Source organism: Hylobates moloch, unplaced genomic scaffold (genome assembly GCF_009828535.3).
Source record: "Hylobates moloch isolate HMO894 unplaced genomic scaffold, HMol_V3 SCAFFOLD_10, whole genome shotgun sequence".
NCBI lineage: Eukaryota > Metazoa > Chordata > Mammalia > Primates > Hylobatidae > Hylobates > Hylobates moloch.
The window spans coordinates 3008602-3026429 of NW_026652285.1; the positions used below are offsets into that span (position 1 = coordinate 3008602).

A 17828-nucleotide genomic window follows, 5' to 3' on the forward strand; every position below is an offset into this window, starting at 1 on the left:
ACCACTCACACTCTCACCCCATTCTTCTCTTCTACTTCCATGGAAGGAAAGACAGAGCACACTGCCCTGGCATTCACCTAAGATTTATCCCCAGAGAAAAAAAAAAACAAGGAAGTAGTAGCCAGTGGTAACACGGGAATTGTAGGGTGGACAAAAATCTCTCAGTATGCAGAAAAGTAGGGCTTCCTCATTGAGGTGTAGAGATGACCAATGCCCCGTTTTGAGGTAGTGTGGTCTTAGCTTCCCTAAATGGCCAGATCTGGGTCTCAGGAATCAACATCTAATTGCTACCTGTAATTACTACCTGTAATTAGATGTTCTTCCTAGAATTCCTCACGAAAGAAGCCAGAATAAAAATGTTTCAACAGACTTGTTGAGTTTTAACAGCCCTATTTCCAAAGCATGGAACACACTGGTACAGGTCAGAGGTAGACAGAGTAAAAGAGGTTCTTGAAGAATGAGTCTCCAAATTCATCAATGCCCAGAAAGAAACCAGTACAATGATAGTATGAATCAGGGTGCTTTCCTCATCCTGCTAGCATCCAAAGTTATGGTATATGATCAGAGCTGGTCAGAGAAGTACAGGAAATCTGACCATCTCAAGCTGCCTATACCAGGCTCAATCCTACACTGCTCTGTTCCTCCTGAAAAAAGGAAATGATGGAGATGAAGGCTGGACTCTTTCCTGTGGTCTCTGTCCCATTATCTGTTGAGAGAAGAAAACCAAGTCTGCTGAAGACAAGAAATGGTCTGTCCAAGCAACAGCTCATATCATCCATCCAGAGGGGCCAAGAAGGGGAGAGGCAGAAGAGGATCCAAGCCTATCATAATAGGCCCTTGGGGAAGTTTTGCAGTCAGACCAAAGACACTCTGAGAAAAGCATGTCTTCTGTCTTCTGGGGGTTCTGGCCTTGGAAAGGAGTAGGCAAGATATGTACTGGAAATCAGACATGAAAATCAAAACTAGATTTCAAATTGCTACTTGGCTTTTTTTCTTTAAAGTGATAAGCAAGCTTATTTTCCCAGTATGTGTGTGTATATGTGTGTGTGTGTGTGTACACACACACACACACACACACTCAATCAGCCCCAACTTTAGGGAAAAGTCCACATAACTGCAGCTTTAGCCAACCCCACTTCCCCATACCTTACTAGGAGTTGGTAAACCTTAAAAGGGAATACTGTCTGACTAAAGCCAGACAACTGGCCCCTTAAGAGCACATTTATAATTTATTTATGGCTTAATATTTTCCACTGATAGGATTAATAAATCATGTTTTCATTCAACTTGTTTTCTCTGAGGTATGAATTTCTCTATTTTGATACCAGATCTTAACATGTTTTATTTTGCTTGTCCATTTTCCAGTTCATTTTTGCAGCTACAGAGAGAAATTTATTAGTCTGTATTGCCGCCTTTCTGCTGTTGTGGAGCTGGATTCTCTGAATACCCAACAGTCCCTCAGGGAAGCGATCTCAGACAGCGAGGTTGCAGCTGCCAAACAAAGACACCAGCAAGTTTTAGATTTCATTCAGGTAATTGTTTGTTCCTTCTGGGATAAAAGGAAGGGAGAAGAGGCAGGGTGGAAAGGGTGAAAGCCAAGCACGGGAAAGGACAGCAGCCCAGGCTGATTCAAAGAACATGGTGTGTAAGTAGCCTATTGAGTTGGTTAAAATGTGGAGCTCAGGGAGATAAGTTTTCAAACAAAGCCTTAAGAAAAAGTTACAGATAAATCACAATATTACTAAGAACTGTTATCAGTCACCATGGTAGGTAGTGGTAGCTTTCCATACGGGAGAGAAAAATCAACCCCAGAAGCAGTAACTAGAATATTACTCTTGCCTTGTAGCCCATTGACAATTCTAATGCAAAGAAAAACTGTATTAATTAATTGAATATCTCAGAGAAAAAGAAAATAAAATGACCTACCAGTTTTTGTTAACCCAGATCCAATTAGAACTAAAATTCCTCATGTTTTGGGCTTCTTTCTCACAGAATTGACACTTTAATATGTGGCTGTTAAGATCAGAAAATGTGTTCCCCTTCCTATGGTCTTGTCTGGTAAAGCCTATGGTAACACCTCAGGGTCTTGTGAAAGGGGTACTGACTAGTAAACAAGAGAATTTGGATCTGGCCTGAAATTGCCTCTGAATCCCTTAGCCAAATCTTTCAATCTTTCTGTCCATCAGTTACTCAATTCACAAAATGAGTAGAATAGCAATAGCCCCATGATAAATATCACTATAATATATACTCAGTTCAATTTGATAAACCTTTATTAAACAACCAGGTGTCAGACACTGTATGCGAGATATAAAGTTGAATTAGACATGGTCTCTGATGTTAAGGAGTTTAAAATCCATCAGGGTAGATAAGAAATGTGTGTAAATACAATTTGTAAAATGTGCTAGGTGCCAAAAAAAGATATACCAAAACAAAACAAACAAACAAACAAATAAGTTTTGTGTCAACACAAGGAAGTAAAAATTTACTTTCACTTGTATCAGAAACATTCCCATGAAGGATGTAATTGATATCTAGCCTGGCCTACAAGGATAGGTTAGATTACAGTAAGGTGAAATAGAATGTAGAGCATTCAAAGAGAAAGTATAAACAGATAAGGCAGACAGAGCAGAAAAATAGTATTTGGGGAATGATAAGTAGTCAAGATTGGTTGGGGCATGAATTGAGGGATGAGAGGTAGAAATCAGGCAAAAATGAAAGATGGCAATGATAGCAGATCACAAGGGCTTTATTAAAAGCCATAGTTAAGAAATCTGTACTTTTTTCTGTAGGCAGTAGGGAGCTACCCGAAGTTTTGAAGAAAGTTAAGTTATAGGCTCTCAAAACGTTGTTTAGGATAGATTCAAGTAGTGAGGATACTCTTCCCGCATACATTGGTACAGCCATACTGGTTGTTTCTTGTAAGCATTCACTCTGATTGGTCATGCTCACCAAATAAGGATTTGAGAAGACTAAGGGCAGGGAAACCAGATAAGAAGCTATTATAACTATCCAGACAAGATGTTATGAGGCCTAAAGATGAACAAATGCTGTGAACTTTGGGCAAAGAAATCTCTCTTAGTCCCAACAGTCCCAATCTCCTCATCTGTAAAATAGGGATGATAATAATAGGGCTACCTCATAATGTTACTGAGAGAATTCAATGAGATAATACATATAAAACACTCGGCAAAATGCCGGGCACATACTAAGTATGTAATACATTATATATTCATTCATTCATTCATTCACAAGAAGGAGAAATTCTTTGAAATATGAATATGTGAGATTCGAGGTGTTTGAAACACTCAGGAAGAAAATATTGTAATTTACTTGCAAAGTGGACAGCAGACAAATCTTTAGGATTATCCTATTTTCCTCATCCTGTGAATGGGATATCTTAGGTGACCTCTCAGAATAGAGAAATAACTTTCAAGAAGTTACTTTCTCCATTGGCCTGAGAATGTAGAATTTAAACATTCAAAACATTTACTTCATTGATTTCATTTCCAGTAAAAATGGAACACAGATGGTGGGGAAGGGGCAGGAAAAGGAAGAGTGCAGCATGAGGAGAATACGAAAGACTGGCTTATTTTTGAACCCCATATAAGGGATAGTGGAGCATAGTAAGAATAACAACAGATCAGAAGTTGGTCCTGGAGGAGGTTGGGAGGCTGAGATGGGAGGATCTCTTGAGCCCAGAAGTTCAAGACCAGCCTGGGCAACACAGTGAGACTCCATCTCTATTAAATAAAAATACAAAATAAAAAGAAGTCAAGGAGCACACACTTTTAGTCCCAAATCTTCTGATAAACTCTGGAGTACTGGACAATTCATTTGATCTCTGGAGGCCTCAATTTCCTCATATGTAAAATGAAAGAACTGGACTAGATGACTTCTGTGGGTCTAATTGGCTCTAACATTTTATGACTTAACAACCAGAGATATTTTTAGAGGAACACTTCTCTACCCATGCCTTAGGTTCTGTTTCTGCCTTTTTCCACTTATGCCTCCCTGAATCCAGTATGTTCCTCCAACAAGGAGGCTGACTTTCTTCAGTCTGTTGTATTCTCAAACTCCTCCAAGAGTTCCCTGGCTTTATTCCTACTCCCTGACTGCTACCCTTGCTCCTGTCTTTTTCATGTAGCCTAGGGCTCCACTGCCTTTTTCTCTTCTTTTATATCACACCATTAAGTGGGTTGGATAAAGGCAGGCCAGGCTGGGAATTCTTCAAAGTTCTAGCCTGCTCTGCTCTCCCAAAGCAGGTAACTTGAGAGCCCTCTCTACATACTTCCCCTTCCAGTCAGCCAGGTACACACAGACTTGGATAAAAGCCAATTCTCAAAGGGTTCAAAATATAACTTCTTGGTCCGGGTAAAACAAGACCATCTCCCTACACCCACAGCCTTCAATGAACCACCTTGCTTCTCCCAACATGGATAACTTCACTGAGTGGAGACAATTCAATATCATCTCTCCCTTTATGTTGACTTTGTGGTCTCGGTCTCTCTCTCTCTCTCTCTCTCTCTCTCTCTCTCTCTCTCTCTCTCTCCCTCTCTCCCTCTCTCTCTCAAAATGAAAACCAGCTGTAGCCACTCACCCATTGGTGTTCACAGCTCAGCCCACCACACACCATAACCTGCAGAGGCGACCGCCAGTCGTGAGAGCATTTGTATGATTCCAGATCTAAGACAGTGTTGAAGTCACTACACAAACCAAACATTGTAAAGAGCAAGGCAGTCTATGTAAATAGAGTTAGGAAAAGAAGCCAAGGAGTGCAGCCAGAAAGGGGGAGGGCTGGGCCGGGGAGGTGGAGAAAATCATAGATAAGGCATACAGGCTTTATAGACAGCACATGCAGCAGAAATGTCAAAGTGTGAAGACCTGGAGCTTGGCATATTTTGAGCAGCTAAAGCCTAAAGGGCAATTAGGCTATAATTTATATACTGTAATGCTTCAAATGCTCCTAAGCTGTAATAGAAACACAGCTCATTAAATATAGCCAATCTATCATCCCCTTGAGCACCTTGTAGCTGTGCTGTGAGAAAACCAATCACCTTTACATTTTAATAAAAATATTATCTTGCCTGAGTACAGAGAAAGGAATATAATTTATGAGATGAAAACTGAAATTTTTAAGGGGCAGGGTGAGAAATGGATGCATAACTTTTAATCAACAGACCTAGGGAATTCATGGTCTTTCTTTTTTAAAATGTGTCAGCAAGTCTTTAGAAGTTGAATTTGGACCTTAAAATCAGAGGGATTATGTTGTCAGTTACTTTTAGATCAGCAGTATAGGTAAAATGGGTGAAAATTGGCCTTCTTTTGGAGCAATTAGCTAAGTCTCATTAAACTCAATCCACAGGCCTCCCTATACCCATATGGTTTTTAAGTTTTTTCTTCAGCTAAGACCTCTACACATCACTGAGAAAAATTAAGAAGTAGATATTTTTCCTACATACTTTTAAAAAAATTTCTACGCTAAATCCCTCTATTCATCCTCAGCAATAAAGCTGAAACAATCTTATCCAAAGAGAGCAGGTACATTATTTATTAATAATTATATTAGCCTCCTAGGGTTGCTGTAACACATTCCCATAAACTGGGTGGCTTAAAATAACAGAAATGTATTCCCTCACAGCTCTGGAGACCAGAGGTTTGAAATTAAAGTGTTGGCAAGGCCACACTCCCTCTGGAGGCTCTAGAGGAGAATCTAGTCTCTGCCTCTTCAGTTTCTGATGGCTGTTAGCATTCCTTGACTTCTCGCCACATCATTTCACTCTTTCTGTACTCACATTGCCTCATTCTCTTATGTCTGACAAATCTCCCTCTGCCTCACTCTTATAAGAATGTCTTTATGAGGACATTTTTTGTTAGAATTAGGATCCACACAGAAAATCCAAGATAAACGCCTCCTCTCAAAATCCTAAACTTAATCATATCTTTTGCCATATAAAGTAATATTTACTTCATATCATATCAAATAATATTCACAGGTTCTGGAGATTAGGATATGGGTGTATTATGGGGGTTCCATATTCAGCCCACTACAGTAATCATGATTGTCATTATAAAAACTGAAAATTTTATAACAATATGTAGTTGATAAAGTACACTCATCTACATTATCTTAATCCTTATAATAACTCTGCGGGTAGAGATCTAAAGAATTAGATCATTCATTCATTCATTAAACAGTCATTTTTTGAGTACATACCTACTCTGCAAAGCTGAAAGCAAAAAATACCAAAACACAATCCCTGTCCTTGTCGGGCCTCTAAAAGCTATCCACAGTCATGCAGTGCCTTTAAAATAACTTTCAACAAGCTTATGCTGCATGAGATAGGGCCAGTAAAAGCCAGCTGAGAGAACAACAATCTCATTGGGAAAATTCATCTGAGTCTCATCTGGGATTCCCACTTTGGCTTTATCCCCAGACTTTAGATTTCTCCCTTCAGAATGGCTTAGTGCCTCCCCATGGGCCTGCCTACTGCTGAACTTCCTGCCCAACTGACCAAGCTAAAAAAGCCCGAAGCTCAGTCTCATGCTTTCGTCACTGGCCCTGGACACTCTGCTGAGTCTTGTCACCACAGGACTGACAAGAACTAGAAAGCACGGGAAAACGGCTGTCAGACCATACACTGCCATTCGCTAGTTCACTCTAGCTAGCTTTTCACTCGACTTGGCGGACTGAATGTCAGACCTACTCTGTGTTTGTTGGGAGGACCAGGTTTGTGGATATTCTTAATGAGTAGATTTTAAGTACAGATTAAAGACCTATCAAGAAATTTTGAAAATAAAATATAACACTGGGTAGTGTTTTAGTTTTAAAACTTCCACAATCAGAGAGAGAGATTAACCTTGCATGACTCACATAATGAACACCTTCTATCTGGAAGTTAGGTAATACCAAATTTCCAAATGTTCCTCAAAAATAAATCCCAAAGTTTCAGAGCTGGAAGGGAACTTAGACATCATGTAGACTAACTACCTCTTCTTACAGTTGAGTAAATGGGCCCAAAGAAGTTAATGACTTGCCCAAGTCATCAAGTGAAATTAAATAGAAAGCCTACCACAAATTCCAGGGTCATAAGAAAAAATATGTTTAACCAACAGCCCCTCCTTGAGATAGAATAGCAAAAAAGCTCATAGCCCGTGCCTATCAAGATCTGGAAAACTTTCGTCATCTATATACATAGAAAGAGACACAAAAATCTGAGTGAATTTTATGCAAATAGGCTTCAAGGAAACTACTATTGTACTTTATAATGAAAATATCATTAAAATGACTTTGATAACCCAAAAATCAAAATGGAACAACCTAAAATGGACTACTCTAGAAATGTAAGGATGTTTAAATTATTCAAGATTAAACCGTTAAGGCCATTTTGAACTTTAGAAGCCCTTACTCTATATGTAAGAAAGTAGTAAGTCTAATATATAAAGTTAATTATTTTCTATTAACATAGGTCCAAAAATCTCTACTTAGCAAAAATATTCCAGTACAGCTTTGCTTTTCTGGTTCACATATAAGAACTAGGACTACATTTCTTTCTCAAGATATTCTGAAATGCAGGCTTTATCATATGCCTTCACAATATCTTAATGAGGAATATTTAATTATAATCTGGGATATAATAACCCTTTATATGTATGAGCAATGTACCCTGCGGCATCACAAAGCACTTTCGAATTCATCATTTCAACTAATCATCCCAACAACCCTGGGAGGTATAAATGAAAAATGTTTTGGCCACATTTTACAAATAAAGCAACTAAGGCTCAAAAAGGTCAGTGACTTGCTACAAGTTAGTATAGTGCTAATAAGTGATATATCCCAGCTAGCATCTAAGTCTTCTACTATTTTCACTAAATGACAGAGCTTCTCTGGTAAAAATACACAAAACAAAAAATATTACACAAAAAGAGGTATTTTCTGGCTTAACAAATCTATGCTAAAAATGTTTTACTCTTGCTCAAAGCCAATAATGCGGAAAATGGATCATCTTGGACTCTCAGGGAAAGGTATTCTTTTTTAATCACTGCTTGATAACTTAGTGTCTGTTACCGTTTTATTCCGAAGCAAATAGATGAAGTCTGGCGTGAAATGAGATGGATCATGGATGCTCTACAGTATGCAAGATACAAACAACCAGTTTCTGGCTTGCCCATCACTAAGCTGATAGACCCCTCAGATGAGCAGAGCCTAAAGAAGATCAATTCTACATCATCATCACAGATAGACTGTCTTCCATCCCCACCCCCATCCCCAGAGATGCACAGAAGAAAGGCAGTGAGTGGTAAGCAATGAGATCTGAAGTTCTGTTGTTTAGTCCCTGGACTTTTGGTCCTCTCTCCACTGATGAGGACTTTTATGCTGAGGTATTGGTTCCAGAAAGTGGCTGAAAACACTGCTCAGGGGTAAGAGTCTAACAGCATAGAGGAAACAAAATCAGAACAGTAGAGGAATAGGAAACTAGAGCAGTAACCTAAGATCAATGCCATTTAGGGGCAGGGAAGATTCATTCCAGTTCTAGGTCACACTTACAAGATGCAAAAGGATATAAAGCAGGGATACGGCTTCAAAGATGCAGAATGGGGACCGCTGTGATGCCAGGTGAGGGCCACAAAAGCCAAGGGAATCTGAGCAAGACAAACTAAGGAAAGAGAACAGGCCCAACCTCTACTAAATAGCATCTGACAAGAACGAGGCAGGAAGCAGGCCCCAACCTGGGTGAGAGTTCGGGAAAAACTTCCCATCCACATAGCACAATGTTGTAGAGTGGAAGGTGGGAAAGAGAGAAACCTTGGATAAACTGGAATCCTGAAACTCAGTCCATGTAAGTAGCTTGCCCTCATCATGGATATAATGAACTTTAAACAAGCTGGAGAAGATACCTAGCAAGGCACCTCTCCACCCTTGGGTATTAAGTCTAACAGCAAAAACCTGACTGGGTTAGTATAAATTTCTACAAAATACCTCTATGCTTATAAGCAGAGAGAAAGCATACTAGGTAAAGGCAATAAAAAGCTCTTGCCTAGCCATGCTAAGGTGAGTGCCATTTTCTAGTCAATTAAAACAATGGCGATTCAAAGCATCTTTCTTGATTCTATAGTTTGTAAGAGCTCCAATTTTGTAAGCTTCATAATATTTTTAATAAATAGGCCTGATCTGTGGATTTGTCCCATAGGGGGCGGCATGGTGTAACAGAAAGAGCTTGCACTTAGAAATCAGAGACCTGGATTCAAATCCCAGCTTTGTTTTACTAGTTATATGAGCTTGAACAGATTACTACATCTGACACTCAGTTTCCATGTATGTAAAATGAGAATAATACCTATACCTTGAAGAGTTACTTGTGAATAAGGTAATCTACATCAAAGATGCATGGCATATAATAGACAATACATTGTCAATATCCTCTTTAATGTTATTTTTATTATAGAAAAGCTTACTGGGAATCTGAGCCTTTTCTATGAGTAAGTTTGTGTCTGCACCTACATTTTTAAAACTTCAATGTGTAAAGTCAAAACTTGGCAAGTGGAAGAACTTAGGAGACAACTAATTTACATTACCAAAAGAGTCTATGACTTACCAAATAACAAAATATTTAAGTAGAGTTTCTAGAGTGCATTTTTATAGACTGCCACTGGGCTAGAGATACAAATCAAATATCATCTCTGCCAGAAGTTAGGCTAATAAGAGAAACAGATATATTAACAAAAAATTACCTGGTAATTGCCTACCTGCTATGAAGTTGTCAGTATTAAACTCCTATGATCAAAGAGAGCTTCCTGGAGGAGACGACGGAATCTGGAATGAAGGATAAGCAAGAGTTGAGCAGAAAAACAGGAAAGAGAAGAGCATTATAGGCAGAGAAAGCAGATTGTACAACTGTTTGTAGTTTAGGGAATTGCAAGCAGTTTGGCTGAAACTCAGGATCTAAGAACATTGTTCATTCTTTTCTTTCTATTTAAAAAATATATATTTACTGGCCACCCTCTATATGCCAGGCTCTCTTTGCAGTAACAGGGATACAGTGATAAATAAAGCAAAATATCTGCTCCCATAGAGCTTACTTACATTCTAGAAAGAGGGACAAAGAGTGAAAACATAAACAAACAAGACAATTTCGGATCGTGAAAATTCCAATGTATAATACAAAACAGCAGCAGGGGTGGGAGTAGGCAGGAAGTGTGTTGAATTCACTAGGATGATGATCAGCAGAGACCTATCTGGAAAGATGACATTTGAACCAACCCCAGGACTGCCTGGAAAGAGGAGGTAGAATAAGAAGTGGAGACTGTGGAAGGATCCCTGTGGAATGGAGCATCAAGACCTATTAGACTAAGAAGGAACAACCAGAGAAAGAAGATTTAAAAAACAAGAGAGCAGTGTCACAGAATCAAAATGTGTAGAGAAAGACTGAATTCAAAAACTGAAAAGCTTCAGTTGTTTTGCTTTTCTCAACAAGGAAGTCATCAGTGATCTAGATGAGAGCAGTTTTTGAAAGGAAAGAAATAGAAACTGAACAGAAGCTAAGCAGGCAGTAAATGAGAGGTAAAGAAGTAGGACAGGAATTTTCACTCTTTTAAAATCTTGGCTGCAAAAGGGAAGAAGGAGGGAAGGTAGTAGCTAGAGAAGTGTAGGGTTGAAAGGGCATTTTTTAAGGCAGGAAAGCTATGTATGCTACGATGTCCCACAATTTGTTTAACTCTACAAACAACTCTTCATTTCTATTTCCACCTTCGCAGCCCCTGTCTGCCCTCTCAGCTCACAGAACCTTCCCAGTGTTTAATCTTCTCTTGGCCACAGGGTCCTTAGTGGATTCCTCCCTGGCTGTATGAGGGTGGCCTTCTCTATGCCACAGAAGTGCCAAACTCACGTTGGCCTGAAGACGGGTTGCACAACTCCCTGCTAAGAGGATCTGGCCAATTACATTCAGATTTTATTATTAACTTAAAATGTGAGCAATCATCATTCTGTTTCTTAAAATATAACTCTCTCTTGGGTCCATTTACTTCTTGGAAGCCAAGATTCCATGAGCTATGAAACACAAAGATGTGGAAAGCAGCAAATGACAAATGGAACCCAGTGACGGGGAAGTGCTGTTGAAAACTGAGGAGAAACATTTAGTGTCCTACCCCTCACAAAAGCAGAAGCATTTCAGAGCAATGAAATCTGTCACTGCATTCTCTGTCCTTCCCACAAGTGTGACCACTTTGAATTGTTCAAAAGCCATTTATGAAAAGAGGGAAATGCAATTTAGAAGAACATACCTGCTGGGTTACCCACAGGGCAAAGTTTGCAGCGCAATTCCATTCTGTGTGTATAGGATTCACTAACTTCAAAGGAGCCTGCTAGAAATATAGAGCCTATCACAAACCTAGCCTCTGGTGCCAGCCCAAGATTCTGTTTTAAGGCTGTTGAGTATCTTGAATTGGTTTGTGTATATCTTTTGGGAGTAGGTGGATGGAGAATGGAACTCTTTCACTTACTACCCATTTCTGTGTGGTTTTCAAGACACAAAGTAGAACTCCTGTGAGTCAATTAAAACTAAGCATCTCTCAAGGACCCAAGGGGGAAAGCTGGCTCCTAGAAAAGGCAGCTCAAGGCAGGGGGTGGAATGATTTGGTCCATCACATGGGTATTTTGGTGTTTTCTCTCCCACTCCTTTTCTGTGGGTATAGTGGTCACAGGCAGCAGCAATTTTTTTTTCCAATACTGCTGTTTCTCCCAGTGACACATGGGTGAGGCAATAGAGGGGAGGGGGGTGTTGTTTCCTTCAGATGCATTTGAAGGTTATCCTGAGCTTCCAAATGTAAATCTTGGTAACCTTTTTCCAGATGATGTTAAGAGCACTATGGCATAAAATACATAGCTCAGAAAAATCAACAGGAATCTGGAGATATTATTTATCTTGGGATATCAGAAGGTGAACAAACCCCGGAGGTTCTACCGAAGTCCTGATGAAAGATTCAGTAAAAATCTTCATGTATAAATTATTTAAAGTCTACTCAAACATAGTGGAAATAAATTCACTGAAGCACAAATTTTATATATATAGACAGTAGTATATATATATATTATTATATAGAGAGAGACAGTGGGATATATATATATTATATATATACATATAGACAGTGGTACATTAAAATTGTGAAGATAGATATTTGGGCAAATATGGATTATTATTCTTTTCTTTCTGTTCTGCCATGTCCCCTGCCTTTAAGAAAAAAAGCAATAGCTTTAAGTCAATTATTCTTTCCTGAAATGTCATCTCCCCATAACGTCCTCAAAATCCACATCAACTCTACTCTGCTGTTGTTGGCCTGACCCACAGAGACCAGGAGTTACAACACTCATTACAATGGCAAGAAAGCCAAGCTTCCTAAGCCAGCACTAATACTATGAGCAGAACTTTCATCAAACAGCTCCTGGGTCAACCAGAGGGGAAATTCAAGGTTCTACCAGTCCTGGCCTGCCCAGTGGGCCCTCTCAGGGAAATTGAGGAGCATAAGCAAGTTTATTAAAATAACAACTGGGCAAGGTGCCTGCAATGGTTAATGGAGCATATGGCCTGAATCTGGGGATGGAAGCTGCACTTTGCATTCTTTTCCAGGAAGGGAGGGAGCAGCAGTGGCCTAAGTCCTTGGAAACTCTCCTCAGTGCCCTGGCTGGCATCCTGGAGATTTTCCCAGACTGTTCTGGGAGGGGTATCCCACTCTAAGCAATAGGTTCCACTAAGTCTTCTAATAAATAATACAATCACCATGCAAGTCAAATATTTAGATTCCCACTACAGCAGTGCTTCCCAAGTGTGGGTCCATGAACCAAGTAGATAATATTTACCACTTAATATTCAAGCTCTTTTGTATCTCCTTCCTAGGTTACTATGGTTATAACTAGGTCTTCTCTTGAAATCAAGAGAAGCTTTAAGTCAATAGTCTTTCCTGAAATGTCATCTCCCCATCTTTCCTGAAATGAAATCTCCTATCTCTCATGTTCTGGGAGCTACAGTCAATCAGTTATATCACTCACTAATTCACTCTAAAATGTAGGTTAGGAAATCTACTGGACTAGATCATCACCAGCGGAAGATACCATACAAGAAATTATTATTCACCTTTATTATCAACAGCATTCTCACCTTGAAGTATATCTGATTACTGGTTTATATTTTAATGATCTTAAAATGTTATTCTCTATTTAGGGTGAAGAGAATTTCAATAATATTAACATCTTCTGTTTTTAAGGCACTTAAAGCATCTTTTTTTTTTTTTTTTTTGAGACAGAGATTTACTCTGTTGCCCAGGCTGGAGTGCAGTGGCACAAATTTGGCTCACTGCAACCTCTGACTCCCAGGTTCAAGTGATTCTCGTGCTCAGCCTCCCAAGTAGCTGGGATTACAGGTGCCCACCACCACACCTGCCTAATTTTTGGATTTTTTTTTTTTTTTAGTAAACACAGGGTTGCATCATGTTGGCCAGGCTGGTCTCAAACTCCTGACCTCAAGTGATCCACCCGCCTCGGCCTCCCAAAGTGCTGGGATTACAGGTGTGAGCCACCGCACCCAGCCCACTTAAAGTATCTTTGACAAACTAAATTACTCCTTATAGTACTTATTCATAGTACCAGTTCACAGAAGCTAAATGATTTGCTCAAGATCATATATGCAGTAGGTAGCAAGACAGGACTTCAGTCCAGGTTTCTCTAATTTTAAGACAATTGTTCTTTCTGCTATATTTGGGCTGGCTCTTCAGTCAAATATCAGCAAAGATAAAGCAAAATTATCTGGGTTATTGTTTTCAGGAATCTATGGTAGATTAAGTAAATTAGATCCTTTCAGGATGCTTTGCTTTATTATTAGTAGTATTATTTCTAAGAGACAGTCAAATATCACTATTCATTATGCTCCCAGATTGCAATATTTGTTTCAGTTTCAATTCCACTCAACATGCTTTACTGAGAGCCTTCTATGTACCATTTATAGCACAAGAGGTTAATAATACAATGATGATTAAGACACAGTGTACTTGGGAGGTCTTCATAGTCCACTCATATGTCCATGTTCAGACTATATGATCTGGGAAATACAAAAGATTCTACACATCCCTTTGCTTGCTTTGTTCCTTAGTCCATTCCTTTGTTGACTGACTTATTCAATATTTACTAAGCAGAGATGAGTAAGACATACATACTGCATGCTCTCTAGAGTTCATGGTCCAATGAGGAAGACAGATAGGAAAATGGATAATTTATAATAAAACTTGGTAAATGCAGTTACAGAGATATAAATAAAATGCTCTAAGAGGCAAAATAACTGAGCAACTAACTCTACCTGGGGAAAACAATGCAGGCTCTCCTTGAGAGATTGGATCTTAAAATATGATACTCCATTAAAATATTAGACTGTCAGCTCATTTAAGGCACATTCCATATACTCCTTAGTCCCCTCCAAACAGTACGTTCTCACTATTCGTATGTTGGGAGATCAAAATACAGACAGATTTTGCAAAGTGCTTGACTATGGACTGAAAGTGTTGCAAACTTCAGTGGTTGCTTCTAGTTCTAGTAATTTTTACTATCAGTCTTCTACTGGCCCCCAAAAACTATGTCCATGTCTGAACCCTCATAACCTATAAATGTGACATTATTTGTTTTTTGTTTGTTTATTATACTTTAAGTTCTAGGGTACATGTGCACAACATGCAAGTTTGTATGTATACATATGTATACATGCGCCATGTTGGTGTGCTGCACCCATTAAGTCGTCATTTATATTAGGTATATCTCCTAATGCTATCCCTTTGCCCTCCCACCACCCCATGACAGGCCCCGGTGTGTGATGTTCCCCTTCCTATGAATGTGACATTATTTGAAAAAAGGGTCATTGCAGATTAAATTAAAGATCTTGTGATGAGATCATCCCGTATATGGGTGGATCCTACACCCAATGAAAAGTTCCCTTATAAGAGACAGAAAAGAAGGTGCAGACACAGAAGAGAGGCCATGAGAAGACAGAAGCAGAGATAGCAGTGGCATGCTCAGAAGAAATGCTGACAGCCACCAGAAGCTAGAAGAGGCAAGAGAAAGTATTCTCCCCCTAGAACCTCCAGAGGGAGTGTGGCCTTGCTGACACCTTGATTTCAAACTCTGGCTTCCAGAGCTGTAAAAGAATAAATTTCTGTTGTTTTAAGTCACCCGGTATGTGGTAATTTGTTCCAGCAGCCACGGGAAACTAATACAAGATCTAGTATGTTTCTCTAGTAGCAGCAATGTCAAGAAGCCCTAAGAGTTCAAGTAATTTAACTCTGTGTACCACAAAAAGTGAATTAGATGAACTAAGTGCCACTCCTCAGGAAGTTTCCACAGAGTCATGGAAATGCTAAGGTGGATGGCAGCATAGCAAGTCTTTGTAGTGAGACAGATTTACATTTGGCAGCCTATTCTACCACTTATCAAGAATACAAATTGGAAAATTTGATAAGCCTAAGCTTCAGTATTCTGATCTGCAAAATGAGAATTGCTGTAAGTGTTAAACAAAATAAAGCACTTAGAGCTCTTAGCATTATGGCTGGCTCACAGTAGGCACTAAGTAAATACCAGATATTGTTATTACCATTGTGGATACATGCACACAGCTGAACACACTGATCAGATAAACGAAGAAGGAAGTTCACCTACAGTCAATTATGAATTCTTTGCATGGGTCCTATTTCAAGAGCAATTTCAAATCCTCAGTTATGTTCTCTTCTTCCTCACTTCTAAGGCACCTACCCCTGCTATCATCAAAAACAATCAACAATTTTGAAATCCTATTACTTGCAGTGTCCTATTTTTCCCACTAAAGATTGGAAAAAGTACTAAGGCTTTTTTAAAGACTATCAAAGTTATTTAGCCCAGGCCTTTATACATTTCTCTCCTTTTAACCTGGAAATATGTTTCTTCTTTCCTAACCACTTACCTTTGAGGACAATGTGTCCTTCCATCTTTCTCACTAAGCACCAATGCCAGCACTGGTGCTCACAATCGATCACCCCTCCTTATTATATTATCAACCTCACCACTCATATCTTCAACCATTCTCTCTCCAATAGTTTCTTCTTCTCCACACTCACAAATACCTTCCTTCAGCTTTGCTACCCACATGCTCTCAGTTCATCCCCTCCTTGATGTTTTGGCTTCCCCTCAGCTCAACCTGTCCCAAATTAAACTTACCATCCATTCTACCACCCAACCCAAATCAGGACTGAAATTTAACTCCTTTAGTTTAATTTCCTATCTTCCCAGGAATCAGTTTGATATCTGCTAATAACTTTGAGGCCTATACACTCACTTCTCCCAGTTATCTGGAACACTTGTCCCTAAAACTTTCACATAGCTGGTTCCTTCTGATCATTGGGTTCTTACCCAGACTCCCCTTTGTACAGTGATGCTTCCTCCCCTGGCCTCCTTATCAAAAGCATCTTCCTCCTAAGTCACTCTCTAGTTAAAATCCACTTTCATTGTCTTCACAGAACTTCATACTACCCAAAATTAATCTTATGTGTTTTCTGACTTATTGTCTAATTCACTCTCTTTGAGCTATTTGAAAGCAGAGACCATGTCTGTCTAGCACAAAATAACTGTTCCATAAACATCTTTCAATGAATGACTTTCCTGGCCTTCTATTTTCTTCCACACAGCCACAGCTCTTGCTTAGCCCCACAGCCTGAACAAGATAAATATCTGGAGGGAAAATATAGCTTGGACCACAGCTTCCCAGCTGGCCTTCCTGCTATCTCTTCCTCAGCATGTTCATCTTACATCCTAGTTGCTATCCTAAATCATAGCTCTCATCTTGTCAATTCTTCAAAATTCTTTGATGACTACCCACTGGCTACAAAATAAGGTACAAACTGCTTATCTAAGCATTCAGTACCCTCCTCTGGTCCCACCCTACCTTTTTAAAAATTAAATGCTGTTTTTAAAAATATGTTTTTTGAAATAATTATAGACCCTGAAGGTTACAAAGAAATGTACAGGAAGTGCCATGCACCCTTCCCTCAGCCCCCTACAATTTTAACATTTTATACAACTCATAGAATATCAAAACGGGACTACTTGTGCTCTTTCTTCTTCCTCTGTTTCTAATCCTCTTATCGTTTGTACATTTACTATTAAAAGCTACCTCCAGTCATTCTTTAAAAGTGGATGTAGACATAAATTAATATAGACATAGAGATGAATGAATGGAGAAAAATAAATGAAATGATAGAGTATTTCATCAATCCTGTCCCAATAAAATATAATCCCTCTTTCCTATATACCTGCACTTATTTGCTGAACTTCTCTTATAAAACAGTAAACTCCCTAGAGACAGATATAATCTCTTATTAATTTTATATCCACTCAAGCACCAAGTACAGTGCTTCTATTAGAGCGGGATCTCAAGTAATAAAGAATCTTCATTGTGAATGAATGGATGAATTAAATATCTCTGCCCCAAGAGTAATTAAATATCTCTGCCCCAACAGCTGAGGGATGCTTCCTAATGGAGGTTATGTTTGAGGAAAACCTTGAACAGATCAGTAGAACTCAAAAAGGCAGAAGAGGGAATCCTTTTACTGGTAGCCATTATTTAAAGAACATATAATTTTATTTAAGAACATTATTTAAAGAACCTATAAATTTATCTCATCCTTTGTGTGCATATACAGGTGCACCACAATTTATTTAACCATACTCCTATTGGTTAGAAAAAATTTGGGGTTCGTGTTACCAAAGACCCAAATAAGAATGTCATAAACACAAGATACTTTCTCTCTTGTGCGAAAGAAGCTCA

At 39.0% G+C, this 17828-nt stretch overlaps 1 protein-coding gene across 1 annotated transcript in view; it reads left to right on the plus strand.

The window, feature by feature from the left end:
- ANKFN1 (ankyrin repeat and fibronectin type III domain containing 1) overlaps nt 1–17828 on the plus strand; it is a 354546-nt gene that overhangs the window by 334444 nt on the left and 2274 nt on the right. The window contains exons 18-19 of the mRNA XM_058445882.1: nt 1366–1532; nt 8084–8300. Of these exons, the coding sequence (XP_058301865.1) occupies nt 1366–1532; nt 8084–8300 (384 nt within the window). The remainder of the gene's footprint in view (nt 1–1365; nt 1533–8083; nt 8301–17828) is intronic.